The sequence below is a fragment of the Pempheris klunzingeri genome, chromosome 3 (assembly GCF_042242105.1).
Source record: "Pempheris klunzingeri isolate RE-2024b chromosome 3, fPemKlu1.hap1, whole genome shotgun sequence".
Taxonomy (NCBI): domain Eukaryota; kingdom Metazoa; phylum Chordata; class Actinopteri; order Acropomatiformes; family Pempheridae; genus Pempheris; species Pempheris klunzingeri.
In genome coordinates this window covers 21,818,302-21,834,261 of record NC_092014.1, presented here as the reverse complement: position 1 = coordinate 21,834,261, position 15,960 = coordinate 21,818,302, and the positions used below count along the sequence as shown (strand labels likewise).

At 41.8% G+C, this 15,960-nt stretch overlaps 2 protein-coding genes across 2 annotated transcripts; one reads left to right on the top strand and one right to left on the bottom strand.

Annotated features, from left to right (window-relative positions):
- The first annotated feature begins 2,082 nt into the window (after nucleotides 1-2,082).
- LOC139223049 (gastrin/cholecystokinin-like peptide) lies at nucleotides 2,083-2,795 on the top strand. The gene is made up of 3 exons (XM_070854983.1): nucleotides 2,083-2,121; nucleotides 2,208-2,465; nucleotides 2,604-2,795. Exons 2-3 carry the CDS (start codon nucleotides 2,210-2,212, stop codon nucleotides 2,681-2,683), a joined length of 336 nt encoding a protein of 111 aa, XP_070711084.1. The 5' UTR covers nucleotides 2,083-2,121; nucleotides 2,208-2,209; the 3' UTR covers nucleotides 2,684-2,795.
- A 60-nt stretch (nucleotides 2,796-2,855) lies between these two features.
- hap1 (huntingtin associated protein 1) lies at nucleotides 2,856-15,719 on the bottom strand. Its single transcript, XM_070854989.1, has 14 exons — nucleotides 15,425-15,719; nucleotides 10,813-10,889; nucleotides 10,546-10,662; nucleotides 10,324-10,418; nucleotides 9,400-9,508; nucleotides 9,061-9,139; nucleotides 8,844-8,974; nucleotides 8,609-8,683; nucleotides 7,695-7,906; nucleotides 6,813-7,031; nucleotides 6,292-6,629; nucleotides 5,766-5,954; nucleotides 5,461-5,563; nucleotides 2,856-4,613 (listed from the first exon to the last, which is right to left on the bottom strand). The coding sequence occupies exons 1-14, from the start codon at nucleotides 15,624-15,626 to the stop codon at nucleotides 4,211-4,213; spliced, it is 2,349 nt and encodes a 782-aa protein (XP_070711090.1). The 5' UTR covers nucleotides 15,627-15,719; the 3' UTR covers nucleotides 2,856-4,210.
- Between the last annotated feature and the right edge of the window lie 241 nt (nucleotides 15,720-15,960).

The window sequence follows — 15,960 nt, the reverse complement described above, 5'->3', positions numbered from 1 at the left end:
AGATGTGCAGGATTTGTTCGCATTTACATTTACTGCTTTCCTAAATTTTGACGCTAGGGAAGAGCTAGGGATTCATTCTGTGTAATAATTGGAATACTTTTCTTAAGGAATGTATGTAATTATTTCTTAAACGTCAGTCAATGTGCTGCTTCAACTAGAGCCCAGGCTTTGTCCCTCGTCTTAAACAACATCGATAATTCTGTGGAAAACCAGTGGCTTGCAGCGTCATTGAGAGAAGCCTGTTTATCAAAAGATTTTAAATTTCTTTTGAAAACGTCCTCCATCATCATCCATTTGAATTTGCATAATGCACAAATGTCAAAGAAACCGTTTGAAAGGAATGTCTGGCAAAGCAAGATGTATTTAATAACCAAACAAACTGGTTCTTCTTAACTACTTTCTGCTATCTTCTTAACAGCCAGAATATGTCTGTGCTTTCCTGCAAAGAGAGTAGACAAAGGAGTTGTTGACATACTAGATCATTTAGCAGATACAGTTCTCCCCAAGCGCGACCGCAACACATGACCTCTCTTTCGCAGGAAGTATGTCTAAAATATGATAATAAAACTACCTGAAGTGATTGACACAAGAATCTAAGAAGTTGCACGCCACTGTTTCGCAGGAATTCTGTACAATGTTTACATCCCAGTCTCAGTAAATGGTTTGCATTGAACCCGTTTCCTATTTCTGTTCTACTTCATTTAACCAAAAGGCATCATCATCTTTTTCTGTAAATGTCCATCTATTTCATTGTGGACTTTTCTAAAGTACTGCTGATACTGCTGACTGTTGCTGTTATCGTTTACTTTTTGGGACATAATCAGGCCCACAAAATAATAGCAGAGAGATAAGCAGTCGCTGATGATGATGAAGAAATAGTGCTTTCGCTGACAGCATTACACAAGCACGACACGGTTCAAAACCTTATGATGGCTGTGAGGACACAAGTGAGCATCTGTGAAAATAAAACAAAGCAGTGAAGAGCAACTGCTGCAGCCTTAAGTGTGTGTAAATGTCTGAATTTGACCTGGACACCACGTTGAAGGAACAAACTGTCTACGGCTTGTTGTGTCTGATACCCTTATCAGATTTTACTAATGGCTGTGTGCGTGTGAGCATTAATGTCAAAATCTTAAGACATGTCATGTCACATGTCATTATCTTTCCACCTATGGATTATTAAGAATATTGACTGAAGTTAAACAAAGTTCACAAGTATCAGGCTTTAATTTGTTTTAGGGCTGCTCAGAAATACTCGTTAGTCTGAACATCCGGAGGTTTTGTCTGCAGGCAGACACATACATGCACATTCTCTGCTCTCCTTTGTGTTGCTGTCACTTCCACTCATTGTGTAAAGCACAAAATACACCCAGTCGCTGCCACAGAGTTAATCCATCTGACAGATGATGCTTCACTGTCTTGCAGAAAATATTTTGTTCATGGTAATACACCTTTTCACAAAGGTTACGCAATAACTGGGCCACTTGTAGAAAATCTATACGGTATGTAAACAGCTCTGTAGTACTTTTACTAAAAGGATAGTGTGTACGCCATCTGGAAAGTCCAGGCCACAACATGGCAAGGCGAAGCCGACCAATCATTACATTATACAGCTTTTTTTATAGATTTATCATCACCCAGCTCTACTGTCTTCAAAAGTGAAAAGCTCTTGTCCACAGCCCATACTGAAATAGTTCTATTGTCTGTGTGTCTTTTCCAACATGTCTTAATTGTTTTAGAGGAAGGTAGTTGCTAACTTGACGGCACCAGAAATCTGTTTTAAGCCAGTGGCCACACACTTACATCAGATCCTCTGCACTGGTCTCCAAAGGAGTATTGGATTTCTTTTGTAAACACATTGATCTGTTTTAGTGTTATTGCGGTGCAAAAAAGGCCTTTCCAGGCAAGTGAAAAGCATAATAATGGGTCTGTTGATGTATGTGCCCATCGTTTCCTTTACGCACATCCTTCCAGTGCATCCGTGTGCCAATCGATCAGTGAGCGCTGTTATCTGTCTTTGATTTGATCACTCACACCAAACATGTGGTATAAAAGAGCATATCTGCTCTACGCACACCAGCAGCATCACACTTGTTGCATTCTGGTCTTCACAGGCAACAGGTAACCTCTTTGAAATCATTTTAAACTGAATTCTATTTGTTTCTTTAGGTGAATTTAACTCTTTGTTTTATTCCTCTTGCACACAGACATGTCAAGGAAAGTTGTTGTGGTATTTGCACTGTTGGTTGCACTGCTAGGATGCAGTGCAGGCTCCTCACCTGGAAAGGCTGAGGAGACTAACATACTACAGCAGCTTCTTGCAAAGAGGGAGAAAGTGAGAGACTCGTCCGGCAGACAGGAGCTGGCGCCTCGGGCGGCTCATCCTGCCCGCATGGAGAGAAGGGCACACCTGTCTGAGGATGAACGCGAGATAATGACCAAACAAATAATGCAGGCCATTTCAGGTATGCTGTGGGTCAGGGTGGCTGTTTGTTGGGCTTGTATCAGATAGATGAATGAGTGAGTGAGCAGAGATTCAGGGCGTTGCTCACATGTGTACTCAACCCTTGTGTGTGGTTCATGTAGGAATGGTTTGTTCACAGAGATGATGAGCAGAGACGAGTGCATGTCGGATCGGGACTACCAGGGCTGGGTGGACTTCGGACGCCGGGGCGTGGAGTGAGCCGCGACAACCTGAGAGCTCAGACTCACAACTTTTTGTTCAGATTTTCTATATGAAGTCAATGTTTTACTTTTCCCCTGCAACTTTAGAAATAAACTAATTTGCAGATTTATCAAGAGATTCGTGTGTTGATTCTTTGCCGTTAATAAATAGACACAAAACTGTGCTGGATGGAAATGCAAAGTTTTATTCACAGGTGGTAAAATGTATACGTACACGGACATACACGGCTGTGGTGCTAACACAGAAGAGAGCAAACAGCAGTGCAGAGAAACAGTGGTTTGGTTGATTGAAGTCAGAACACAAATCATTACAACCTGTGTTTGTGATTTCTTCCCTTTTTTAATCCACAGTATCCTATGCCTTTTTGCTACAGTTGATTGTTCAGAAAGATTCTCAAAGAAACATGCTCTTAAATAACTACGTCCACTCTTCTACTCGTCTTTAAATAAGAATTCCCCTGAACGTCACAGAGGATTCACTTTGAATACAATTTTTTGATTTCATTTATATCCCAGCGATTTCAAAATTCCTGATGAGGTGAAATACAGCAGATTTGCACGAGCAAGAATTTCAGTCAGCGCAGTGCAGGAAATATATGTAGGCTGTTGCTTCTGCACCGTCTTTGATGCAGCACGGCAAACCTGATTTGGTTTTGCTGAGGTTTGGCTTCGGATAAAGTCCACAAGGTCAGAGACAGCTAAAGGGAGATACTGTACAGACTACAGCCAGAACAACGATTGCTATGTGAAAGCAGGTGATGAGCAGCCGGCTAAAGGACGTCAATATTATCAACGCTTATCGATTCAGTCAGTGTATCAGGTGTCAATGTGATGCTTCTAGATCAACGTCTCAAGCGTTTAATTCAGTATATTTAACAATCTTATATACAACATGCTTTTCTCAATGTAGCAGCTAATAAGCAGGAAGACTAGAGTGTGTTTTAGTGCATTTGAAGGTTCTTCAGTGTGACAGTACTGGATTGGTTTGTGGTTTCAGCTAACAATAATTTACAGTACAAAGTCTTCTTTTTAACTTTCCCAAATGACAACTTTGTTATATACACACAAGTGATGTTCCACTTTGGAAACTTAAAAAAAAAAAAGACAGATGATGAGGTTTTTTTAAAAGCAGTGGCAGGGAAAACGTGTAAAATGACAATCACGAAACAAAGTATAAAATGTTTTTTTTCTTCGTGATGTTTCTGTTTTTGTGTAAAAAGACGCTATTTTTGCAGTCAGACTGGTGATCAGGTAATCGGGTGATTGTCCTGAGATGAAGATGTCTCTCTCTCACACACACGCACAGACACATTCAGAACTACTGTACACAAATTCATAGAAAATAATATTACTGTACACTACTGACAACTTTAGGTATGGCTCTAGCACATTCTGTGGCTTTTGTTTTGAAGACACCGGAGCTGTGGGCCCTGATGTGCACAGTGGGAATCACATGGCTGGATGCAAAGTCACTATGGTGAATGAGTGAGTGAGGAGGAAGTGGTGAACGGCCCTCGTCACGCTCTCAGACGATGTCTGCCTGCTTCTCTCTCTCCGCCTCAGTGCGGCCCGTCATCCCCCAGGCTGCCACTCTGTGCAACCCCAGACTCTGAAGCTTCTCCACCAAGTTCAAACTGAAAATGCTCCTTTTCCCCAACGATGAGCCTCCACCATGGTCTTTTGCTGTGGAGCATGAGGGTTTAGTACTGTTTAGGCTGTGCTGCAGGTTGTGGGTGGGATAAAGAGAGGCTGAGATTCCACGCTCCTGCAGCAGCTGCACGAGCCCCAGCGATGACGTGGTTACATTTGCGGTGGTGGCGGAGGCGACAGTGATCCTGCTTCCTGGGCCGATGTGCTGCTGGTGGGATGGCGATGAAGTGCTCACGAGCTCACAGTTCCGACAAGATGGCAGGCTGAAAGAGCGAAGGCTGCCAACAGAGGAAAATGATGATTAAAAACAAAAACTGAATACACCAGATAAGAGGAGCATTTCCTTGTTACACAACCATGCAGGCTCATTCATAAATAATTAAAATAAAAAAAAGATGTCAACAGTTTGAGTTAGTTCATTTGTCTGTCAATCATTGCTGCAAGATGGATAAACATGGTGTTAGTTTGGCAGCAGTGATGACACACGATCTGGTGGTTTGCTGTGTGAAGGACGAGAGACATTAAAAAAAATGGCCATGAGCCAAGAAAATGCCAGGAGAACAAACAAGTTAGAGCAGATGTAACAGGTAGTTAGTAAGAGGGAATGTGTGTGACAGAAGCACAGAGCACGGCTTGCCCATAAAAAAGCTATGACCATTTTAAGTCTCTGATCTTATACAAAGACATAAAGGCTCCTCAAATGATTAACCTATTTAGTTGAACAAACATGGTTCTGTGCCTCGTCATTAATAATAAATGGTGTGTTCATCCATAACCCTCAGCTCTTACTTTGCCCTGAAGGCTCCTTTTAGAGTTGGAGAAAGAGCCTCGAGAGACGTTTTCTGCCACTGCTGGAGTAAAGAGCAGAAGTTAAGGGGGAGAAAGAGCAGCAGAGAGGAAATCTGGAATATGCACACCTATTGAATGCAAAAAAGGTGAGTATTAATGAGCATAGAAAACTTCTTCAGGAATCACTCGTTCCTTCTCCAAGTTCAAGCTCAAATTTAACTTTATCATCCAAGAAGGAAATTGGCTTATAGCTGTGAAAAAAATACACAAAGACAACAAAACATGTCAAAAACACACACTTACACACACAAAGTCACTGATAGAGCACACTCTTACCTAGTGGAGAAGGAGGGGGTGAGGAGGGAGGGTTGGAGCACTTGGCAGGTGGTAATGGTATGTGTGGGGGAGGTCTGAGGGAGGTTGGGACCAGATGGAGAGACTGTGAGGTCATGGAGGGAGAAAAAGCACGTCAAACTACACATAAAGGAAATGGCACTGAATGAGAAACTACAAGAGGTAACGAAGCTGGAAACTAAAGTAATTCTACACAACTAACAAGAGAGGGTTTAATGATGTGAGTGGGAATGATAAAGCCGGAGGAGCTGTGTAGCATGTGTGCAGTGTGTTCACGTGTGTCCTACCCATGCCGTGTGCTCCAGCGAGCTGCGACAGGTCGGGCTCATCCTCCTCCAGGTCGTTCAAGCTGTAGACATGCTGTATGTCCACCTCAAGCTCCCTGAAGTCTTTAGTCAGGACGCCCGGACGTGGGTGCAGGATGCCTCCCAGGTTCGGTTTGGCCAACTGCTGCCACTGGTGCAGAGTCACTGAGCCTGACGATGAAAGAGTCAGAGGGAAACGCAGAATGTTGTAATACGATGCAGTTACATGTTATTCATACTGTTGGGGATAATAACAGAGGTTTTCATTTTCATGTGCATATCATATGCAACTTTTTTACTTTTGTAATCATAATCAAGTTTTGCCTTGCTTTTGTTTATGTAAAGAATACTTCAGACTTTTAAGAGCAGGGTAGCTTTGCACCTGTGATATTTAATGAACGGCATACTTTGTCTTGATTGGATTTTCACCAACACATTCTTATGTTTCAAGCTTCAAACTTAAGTTTCAAGGCATTCATAAGACGTCCTATCGAGCTGAAGCTCTTACCTTCCAGGGGTTTGACGATCTGCAGGCGATCGGGCAGGTAGGACCTGGATCCGCCTGAGGAGCCACAGGAATGCCGCGAGCTGCCGTTGGAGTAGTTGGTGCCAGTTGACGCTGCTGGGCTGGAGGCCAGGCTGTCATTGGGTGTCAGGAAGCCACTGGAGCCCTCACCCTCCTCGCAGTTTGCTGCCAAGGCATGGAGTTTACGCTCACGCTCCACGTCGAAGAAAGGTCGCTCAGAAGAGTGATTCTGCTGGCGGGCTGACAGGTTGCGCAAAGCGGCTTCAAGGTCCTGGCCTCCTGGTGTGCCTGGCTGGCCCAGACGCTTTGGCCCGCCAACACTGTGGTGAATAGATGTGACAATGTTTTACCTGCTTCAACCCCGTGGAAAGCATTCACTGTTACAACCCAAACAGAGTCATTTTAACTTCAAGTTAAGACACTAAAATGATTTAAAATAGATCTGGAACTTTCCATTTGATATAAAAGTGTGAGTATGTGCATGAACACGCACTAAAACACACCTGCTGTCTTCTTTCTGAGCAGTATTGGCGCTAGACTTGTCCTCCAGAGTAAGGCTGGCATTATCTGAGCCATAGTAGCTGGTTCGGGGCGTGCTGGTACAACTGGAGCGAGTGGACACCGGGCTGGAGCCTGGCAGCGCCGGGGAGTGGCACCGAGACCGCAGCCTCACCACCTTGTTCACCACCTTCACGGTTTCAAACACACGCCACGGATGGTTCCTGCCAGGAGAAACAGGGCACAAGTATTATTCCAGTTCTTTGTGTAACCATAACCAGAACATGCCATGATCTGAGTAGTAAAGATGTCGATCTGCTGTTTCCACATATGTCCTCTATACTATTATGACAGACAATTTATATTCCACCTGAACTTTCTAGGTTATTTTGGTTTGGTTTATGGTCAAGTCAAATAGTTATCCACTGTAGTCTGACAAAAGTATTCTCCTTTGCAGAGAACAGCAGCTGTAGTCAGCTTGTATTTATACCTGTTAGAACACAGTGACAAGTCTCAGCGTAGAGAAAAAAATATTAAGGCAGCCAAGAAAACTTCTCAAACCAGTCCTGCAGCATAACCTATTTTCTGTTGACCATCTCTGTGCTCAGCATAATGTAATCAAGTTTTCACTAAAACAAGATGCATGGCTTCCTTCTCAGTGGGACTGCATGACGACGTCAAGCAGGTTGGTTTCACACTCCAGTGGTGGGTTTCATTTTATACGAACAAAATGTGAAAATAACACATCGAGGCATATATGTGTTGGTATAATAAGACTTATTATATATATCTTAGTTTAGGGCATGCTAAAGGTAGGAGGGTAGACAAGCATCAGATAAGCCTTGATGACTCACATTAAGTAAGTGCAAGTGTAATCACAGACTCACTTGTACTCTGAGGGAGCCGGGGTGTCCAGGCCTTTGCGGAAGGTGCCCTCTATCTCGGCTGCCAGTGAGTCCATGGGGAGGACGGAGGCCAGCGCAGTGTACCGCTGTACCGTGCTGTTGGGCAGGCTCTTATTCCGCAAGTTCTTAATGTCCTCTCGGGCCTCACGGAGCATGTCCTCACACTGAGAGTACTTGTCCTGCAGGTCCTTGAGCTGCAGACAGGGGGAGACATATCTGTCATACTGTAGTAAGAAGAGTTCTCACTCTGATCATTTCTTCTATTTATCAACGGTTTTGACATTATTGTATTTATCAAAAGCATTTCTCAGTTGGCGGATCATTTCCATACATTTGGAGCACTCTGTCATACTAGCAGGAGGTAACAGAAACAATATATTTTGGTGAAGGCATTGACTGCTCTTTCTTTACAATTTGAGCAAAACTGCAGGTGATTTACTGCTGAAAAACAAATATCTATTAAAGATATTATAAGCAGCCGTGGAAATGGTTTACAGACAGAACCTCCAACAAAGACAAACTAGATAGATATTGTGAATAATCTATCTAAAAGTATGGAGAGCGTGACTTTTAGTCTAAATTGTCCAAATGATAAATTCTTGTAGTACTGGCAGAAATGGATTGTTTGTAATAATTGTTGTATTTATATACGTCTTTGAAAAAAAAAGAAAGAATGAAAAAATAAAATAAATGTATTACTCAAGTTGAAAATAAGGTTCAGTAACTGGTTGGTTACATTCAATTCCAAGTTACATTCAAGTAACATAGGTCTGCAAATGTTTAGGTAAGAGACGTGAAAACACAAAAGCATGTTTAAGTGTTTACATTCTAATTTCAGCCACTTGGAAAGAAGAAAACCTGACATCTTTTGTCAAAGTGATTGTTGGGTGTCTTGCCTCTGATTGAAGTTTTAGCTGGCTCTCACGGGAGGCACTCAGGTGTTGGTTCAGCTCCTCGTTCTCATGACTGATCTGGAGGAACAGAGAGAGGACAATTAGGGGAGTTTTACTGCGATGTGACAGAAGTACGGTTGAAGAGAAAATGTAAACAGCGGTAAGTATTCAAAGTGATCTATCGCAAAATTGTATAATGTGAGTGACTGTTTGATGTAAGTGGACATGTTTCTCTCACCACTTTGCAGCGGGCCTGCAGGTCAACGATCTGAGCGAGCAGACAGCTGATCTCCTCCTGCTGTCGGAGAGAGTCCTCTACTTTCCGCGCGAGCTCCTCTGAGAGGTCGACCACCTGCTTATTGACAGATGCTGAAACACACAAGTGCGGTAAATACATCTGTAACTGACCGTCTATGTTTTAATTTCTAATGATGGTACAAGCATGTAACACTTACAGAGTTCTTCCACACACACCATCATCAGCTCCTGCTCTTGCTCCTCGTAATTGGTCGTCTCTGTTGTGAGATCATTGGCCTGAAAAAAATGCCATACTTTTAACGCTAGAGGGAATCAAAACTTTAAATCATCCAAATATTGAACTGTACAATACATTTTGGGAATCATTACATCTTTGATATTCTTTTAATGTAGTCAGTAGTTCATAAAAAAATAAAAAGCTAGAATCTCTACTAAATCTAACTATAATAACAATGATAATAAAAAAAATAAATGTATCTTGTGTGTATGAGCAACTTTCATTTCATTCTGTGTGAGAACTTTACAGTGTCTCATACCTCTAATCGCAGTTTGCGGTTCTCATCCTCTAAATCCTTCAGTTTATGCTGCAGGAAGTCATAGTGGACGAAGTTGCTGAGAGAGTTGCATGATTCGTTCCTTTTTATTCTACGACAGAGAAGAAACATTTGCCTATTTTAAGTATCTTTCCATTTTTAAGAAAAAAAAAAACATTGGTTTGCGGAACAGGTGAATTATTATCAGCTGTAGATAGACAAGAAAATGTTGTGATAACACAGATATTTTTGAACTGAGTGGTAATTAATGTACTTTAAAAAGGGTTAAATAAGCTGCTACTCAGAAAAGACATGAAAGAACAGTAATGGATAGAGATAATGATTAACTGCTGATGGGAAAGAGTTTAGCAGAAGGCTTAGCTGGAGAGGATAAGTGGTGATGTTCTGACTTATGTTCACTTACATACACATTCAGTGCACTGAGGAAAATAAACATGTAGGGGTCTCCTTCATATCACTGAATAACTATAGCAGGAAGGATGTTTTAAATAATTTTGTGATGTTACATTGCAGCACAAATTACTGGTTTTTGTCTGTTGTCTTTCTGACATATCAGACATACTGTATGTCAGATATGGGGGGTCGTCCCTCAATCAGAACCCTTGGCTCCTATGAGTCATGTCATGTCATATCTCCTGATAGCAAGCATAGCTTCAGTGTGTGAATGTGTGTGAAAGAATAGTCTCCTCTGACTTAGATTCCTCCTGAATGAACGATGTGTGAATGACGATGTAATGTAAAAGCACTTTGAGTAGTCGAAATGACTAGAAAGGTGCTATACAAAATAGAATTGCAGAAAATCGTATTTATTCTTATGGAACTTAAATGTGAAGCTAAATATTTCCAGTGGTATCACTCGTGAACCTCTGACTCCATACTACTCAGTGTGTGTGTGTGAGAACTCACGGTGAGTGTGATTCTCCGTTCTCGATCTCCTCAGTGCTTGCATAGAACTGAAGGAGGTCGTCTCGCATGGAGAGCTCATGGCGAAGTTGAGCGATCTGGAAAATACAGCGGGCTAATATCACCTGAGCTCAGCAGGCTGTATAAGCACCACACTGGTAACAGAATACAGATCGTGCTTTTCAGTGTGACTACACAAGTGGTTATGATGGGGTTTGTTTGTACCTCTTCCTTTGCAATTTCAAGCTGTTCATCCAGCATTTCATTGCGTGCTGTCAGCTCTTGGTTCTGCTTCAGGAGGGACTGGCCGATCCGTGCTGCTAACTCGAGGTCTCGCTCTTTCTGCAAAGTGATACATAAATAGTGCTTTTATTTTACTGAATGGCTGCGCTGACAGAAACAAGGGAGCTGAAAAGGCTGACAAACAGTCAGTGAGGCAGATAAATCTAATCCTCTATAATCCCGCTCATCTGCTATGTGTCTCTCTCTTACCTCCTCCAGCAGGTGGGTGACTGCCTTGATGTCATGATACGTCTTGGTGACCTGGCCGACTCTGTCTGAGCACAGCACTGAGGGAGGAGGGAGAGGGGGATTTAATGAATGGAGGAAGAGACGGAGCTGCACGCAGAGCAAACTGATGAGAGCCGGGTTATGAGCAATAATAAATAAACTAGCCAATGGGCGAGCCTTTTTTAATTTCAACTGATCTCTTCCCCTAATTCTATTTTTCAACCAACTACTGAACAAACCAACATCACTACAATAAAAAATAAAGAGCACAGGTTTTACTTACAAGGAGAATTAAGTTTGTTATGTTTTATCTTAGGTGATGTTTCTGTTTCAAGAAATAACTTGCCGATCAAATCACATGTACAGCGTTGGTAAATCTGTTTCCTTTTGTTTGTTTATTAAAAGTTTCTGGTTTTCTGTTGCATTTTGGGATGTGCTGCGCTGTATCTAAGTAAGTATCTAAGAAATGGATTATCATTCATAGGTTGCATCAGAAATCATTCATCATCCATCACCAGTCACATATCCCCACTCACCATCTGGGGAGTACAATAGTATCGCAGAGAATGGAAGAGGACTATATAGTGAGCTCATCCACAAAATGAATAAATACTTTTGGACACGGACAACATCAACCTGTAACACCACCATCTACACACCCAGAGTTCTCTGTATGAATGAGTTCCTTGAGTAGCTCATGTTTCTTTTTCAAGTTTCCACAGCTACAGACCACAACATCCCCATGTGGACAGCCAGATACTGATCCTCTTAGCTTGATCCTTTTTAGCCCAGATAAGACGCCAATAAAGACCTTGTTCTCCTGGCCACCAATATAGCTCAACAGGAGAGACTGCCAGGGCTTAACTGATATAATGTTTGCACCAGCAGGACAGGTACAGAATGGAGGGGATAACGGTGACTGGCTATTGACCTGTAACTTTGTTTATGTCCTAGAGCCTGTTTTGTTTATGTCCACTTCAATGTCGATAAAGCTAAAGAGGTGTTGAAAGCCATTTTCTCAGTTCTGATGGATCAAGTACCAACGTGGTTCTTAACTGAGGCCAATAATGTACCGTGAATGAGCCTTACACTGAAAAGTAAACACTATTTGCAATTTGTTAATTTACCCAAATGTCATCAGAATCAGGTTATTACTTTGTTTAGCACACAAGTTATGAACACTAATCACTGAATGCAATGACATGTTTTCCTTTTTTGCTTCTGCAACACAAGCTGCAAGTGTAGGTTTCATGCCTTTGGAGCAGAACTCGTTGACTTAAAATGCATACCATTGTTTCACATCCACATAACATTTACCTGGACTTGCGTGCGATTCTGAATGACATTGCATACCTCTAAACTAAAATCAGTTCTGTAATCTTACTTTGGTAGGAAGCTTAGCTGGACTTAAGAGATGGGAAGTTGCCATACAGCAAAGTAATTAGATCGAGGTCCTTGAATTTGGCCTGGAAACTAGCACGGGTAGCTGTATCAGTGTCTAATCAGCCTAATGGAGGGAACCTAACCTTGAGCCGAGCTACTGCACTACGAAGTATATTGCAGCTGCCCATGAATTATACAACATTAAATCTTGTCTATAGCACTGCGAGGTGATTTACTGTAAGGCTGTATGGTAGAGGTTGTGTTTCCATTTTCACCAAGTAGATTAGACAGTAAGCAATGAACAAAATGTTTCAAAAGTGTGACAATGAAAGCATTTAATCCTTCGCAAATAACCACAGGATTTTTTGTCAGACAGGACATGACAGGAGGGACAGCAAACAGTGATGAGCATCATGTGTCAAAGCCTCTCCTGCAAAAGTCTAAATCTGGGACACCTTGATGACAAAACTGACGAATGGATTAGAAATTGGAAACTCTCCTCATTTAATTTTAATGCAGGTAAGTGCAGGTCAAGGACACTTTCAATGTAATTTGTTAAATTCTGATCATAAAATGAAATATCTCCAAGTTCTGAAAAGCTAAATGTAATAGTCACATCAACTCCCAAATCAAAAATCTATCATTTTTGAGCCAACGTGGAAGAGAGGTCCTTCAAATGCTCACGAAAAATTACAAATGAACATCAACTGCAGTACAATCTCACAAATAAGCAAACGACCTCTGCTGATAAAGATCCTGCCATATGATTGAAAACTCCACAACAGCTACTAAATGGACCTTGAGGGGAAATTATTTTGCCGTTTCCAAGGTCAAGGATGAACTATGAAGCTTGACATCATCCACTTTCAACAGCCTAAGCTGCAAGAGAGTCAACATGTCTATTTCTGATAACAGGATTTTGTGAACTGGTTATTCATTCACTAAAATTACTTTACATCAGTGGTCACACAAACTATACGCCAAATTAATGTGTGTGTGTGTGTGTGTGTGTGTGTGTGTGTGTGTGTGTGCGTGCGTATATGTCTTCTTGAGCACTAAATGGCTAACTGCTTCATTATCAAAATACATTCTATAAATGAACAAAGGTTAATCAGATAATAGCTTACTCTAACTTACAACGTATTCAAATCCTATTGTACTTAAAAGTGGATTACAGCACTTGTGCCAAAAGCCAAGTCAGCAGCAGGACTAAGTGGGTTTCAGATACTGTCCTGTAAACACGTGCATACAAAATAACATCCTGTTCACTACAAAGTCATTCAACTGTCGTCAACAGTGCAGCAAGTTAAAAACAAATCATTAAATAAGCCTATGATATACTCCCATCTGCAGCAGAATACTAAAAGTGAAGTACAGCTGCTGTTTATTATTTACAAGTTTTATGTTGCTGTCATTCTAATTCAACTGAGCATGATGTTACATCTTGAATGCCTCCTTTGCACTTGAATGAAAGCATCCTTCATCAGGCATATGGACCAAGTCTCAGCAGCTGAAATACCTGATCTATTTCCTCTTGACCTGACTGCCACAGCGTCAAGGAAAGAGACACTGCTATGCCAGCTAGGGGTTTTAGGGTTTGAGTTTAGCTAAATCCAGGCTGCTACTCTGAACTGCTAGCCTAATGCTGTACATAAGGATGAACCTTGCTCACTTAGGCATACTTATGACGGCGGTTATGTTGTAGGGATCAGACAGGCATGGTCGAGCTCCAAGAATAAGATTCACATTGATCCCTCATTGATCTCAATTGTTTTGAGGGTTCACGCTTAACAAGATTGGCAGGAGCTAAAAGTTGCCTCACAGAGCTTCCTACTGTAAATCTGTCTGTTTTTTATGAGGAATCAAAGTGTCAGCTTCATCACTGATCGGTTCAAAATTAGAGCTGGATTTTAGTCTAAAGACCCTGGCAATACATATCAAGGCAATGCACATGCAAGAGAATATCCAATAAAAATCAGCTAAAGTTTAGGTGCACTGAAAATATATCCACATTTATTTATCTTATTGCATAACAGAGCGGTCACAAATTCGTTCAGAGTGTCCCGTTTCTCTGGAGTGGTGCCTGTGTCGCAGTATTGATGCGGGTGCCAGCCACATGCCCGTTCAGACAAAGAACACCCGCACAGAGGAGAAATGGAGGAGAATCTCTGCTCACATTAAATTGCTCTACAAAAGCAAAAGATCAGTTCTTTGATTTTAGATGTATAACCAGTTTCTTCACTATAAGCACATAAATCTATTAAAAAATATTGTAACAAGATTAAACAGTGCAAATATAAAATGTTCTGCACTTTAAGCCATGCATCATCCTCAAACAAACAATCTTTTATAAAAAAAAAATCTTCTTTTTGGCACATGGTCATTGAAACATATCTAAAGCTGAACAATGCATTGCAGAAAAAGCAAAGACAACAGATGATACTGCACTGAAACTAGGGCAGTAGCACAGTTAATGTGTCTGCGCTCTTTGCTCTTCTGATCCTCTGACCCCAAAGTAGAGGGTTTGGAAGCATTTAACAGCGGTCATTTATTAGACAGAGCATTCAGGTACATTTTTCAAGTCTCAATTCTGCTCTGAGATTCAAACCACTGTAGGGGGAAAGAAATATATCACATATTAAAAATATGGAATCAGTAAAATTCCCTCCAATCTTCTATACAATAACACCCGCAGTACAAGAGAAAATTCACCATGCCGCTAATGTGTGGACACATGCATGCACACACACACACACAGAGTCTCAGTGACCTTCACCATACCAAGGGGAAAGATTTAAGCTGAATATATAGTTACAGAACTTTACATCTCGGGGTTCTTTCATGTTGAACTAAAGGGGTTTTTGTGACAAGAGCTGCAAAAACCATTTAACAAGCATTTTGTTGAATGGGAATCATCATTTGCCTGATGTAGCTTCAGTGACATCACTGCACCCTGCAGCACATGCAGTGCGCTATAAAGTATTAAAGCACTTAAATAGCAAAGACCTTGACAATGCAATGTACAACAAAACAGACCAGACATAAATACTTGACGTGCACAGCAGAATAATCACAACCACAACACTTCATACTTCATGGCTGCTATCTTATTTTGTTGACTCTCTCTCATGGCCTCTGCAGATCACCGATCAGTCTCTTGAGTTTGTCACCTGTCTTTTTTATCCTCTGCCTCATCACACACGCCTCTCACCTTGTGTCACCTCCCGGCAAAGGCTGTCGTTGTTGTTGTTATTATTGTTGTTATTGTTATTGCTGTTGTGGCATTTCTTCTCCTCCAACACGCCTTCATCCACAAGACTGGAAGCGTTCTTCTCGTCTTCCTCCTCAGAAGCCGATGAGCTCCACACCTCCATGGTGACTGGAGAAAAGCTGCCCTGCGTGCCTCCGTCCATCAGTTAAATCCCCTGTTCTTCTGATTCTACTGTGTGTTTGCTGTGCTGTCGCACACCAGCTGTGGATCTCGCATCATTCTGCTGGCCTGTGTGTGTATGTGTGTGTGTGTGTGTGTGGGTGTGTGTGTGTCAGTATCCACTAGCCTACGTGGGTGTATACACACCTGTGTTTGTGTGTGCAAGAGAATCTGAGCTGCTCAGTGTTAATATATAATCCCTCAGACTGCCATCTGTCGTCATGCCTGCCTTCGTTCACCTGGCCACGTTGGACTACCGGGTAGGAAAAGAGGGAAGGAAGAGGAGGAGGGGTGAAGGAGGAAGAAAAATCTAAACC

What these genes read in the sequence shown, in the direction of transcription:
- LOC139223049 (XM_070854983.1), top strand. Translation starts at nt 2,210, where the DNA reads ATGTCAAGGAAAGTTGTTGTGGTATTTGCACTGTTGGTTGCACTGCTA. An exon ending in AATAATGCAGGCCATTTCAG is followed by an intron (nt 2,466 to 2,603) that starts GTATGCTGTGGG and finishes GTTTGTTCACAG; the next exon opens with AGATGATGAGCAGAGACGAG.
- hap1 (XM_070854989.1), bottom strand. Translation starts at nt 15,626, where the DNA reads ATGGACGGAGGCACGCAGGGCAGCTTTTCTCCAGTCACCATGGAGGTG. An exon ending in AACGGAGAATCACACTCACC is followed by an intron (nt 9,509 to 10,323) that starts GTGAGTTCTCAC and finishes TCTCTGTCGTAG; the next exon opens with AATAAAAAGGAACGAATCAT. An exon ending in ACCGCAAACTGCGATTAGAG is followed by an intron (nt 9,140 to 9,399) that starts GTATGAGACACT and finishes CATTTTTTTCAG; the next exon opens with GCCAATGATCTCACAACAGA.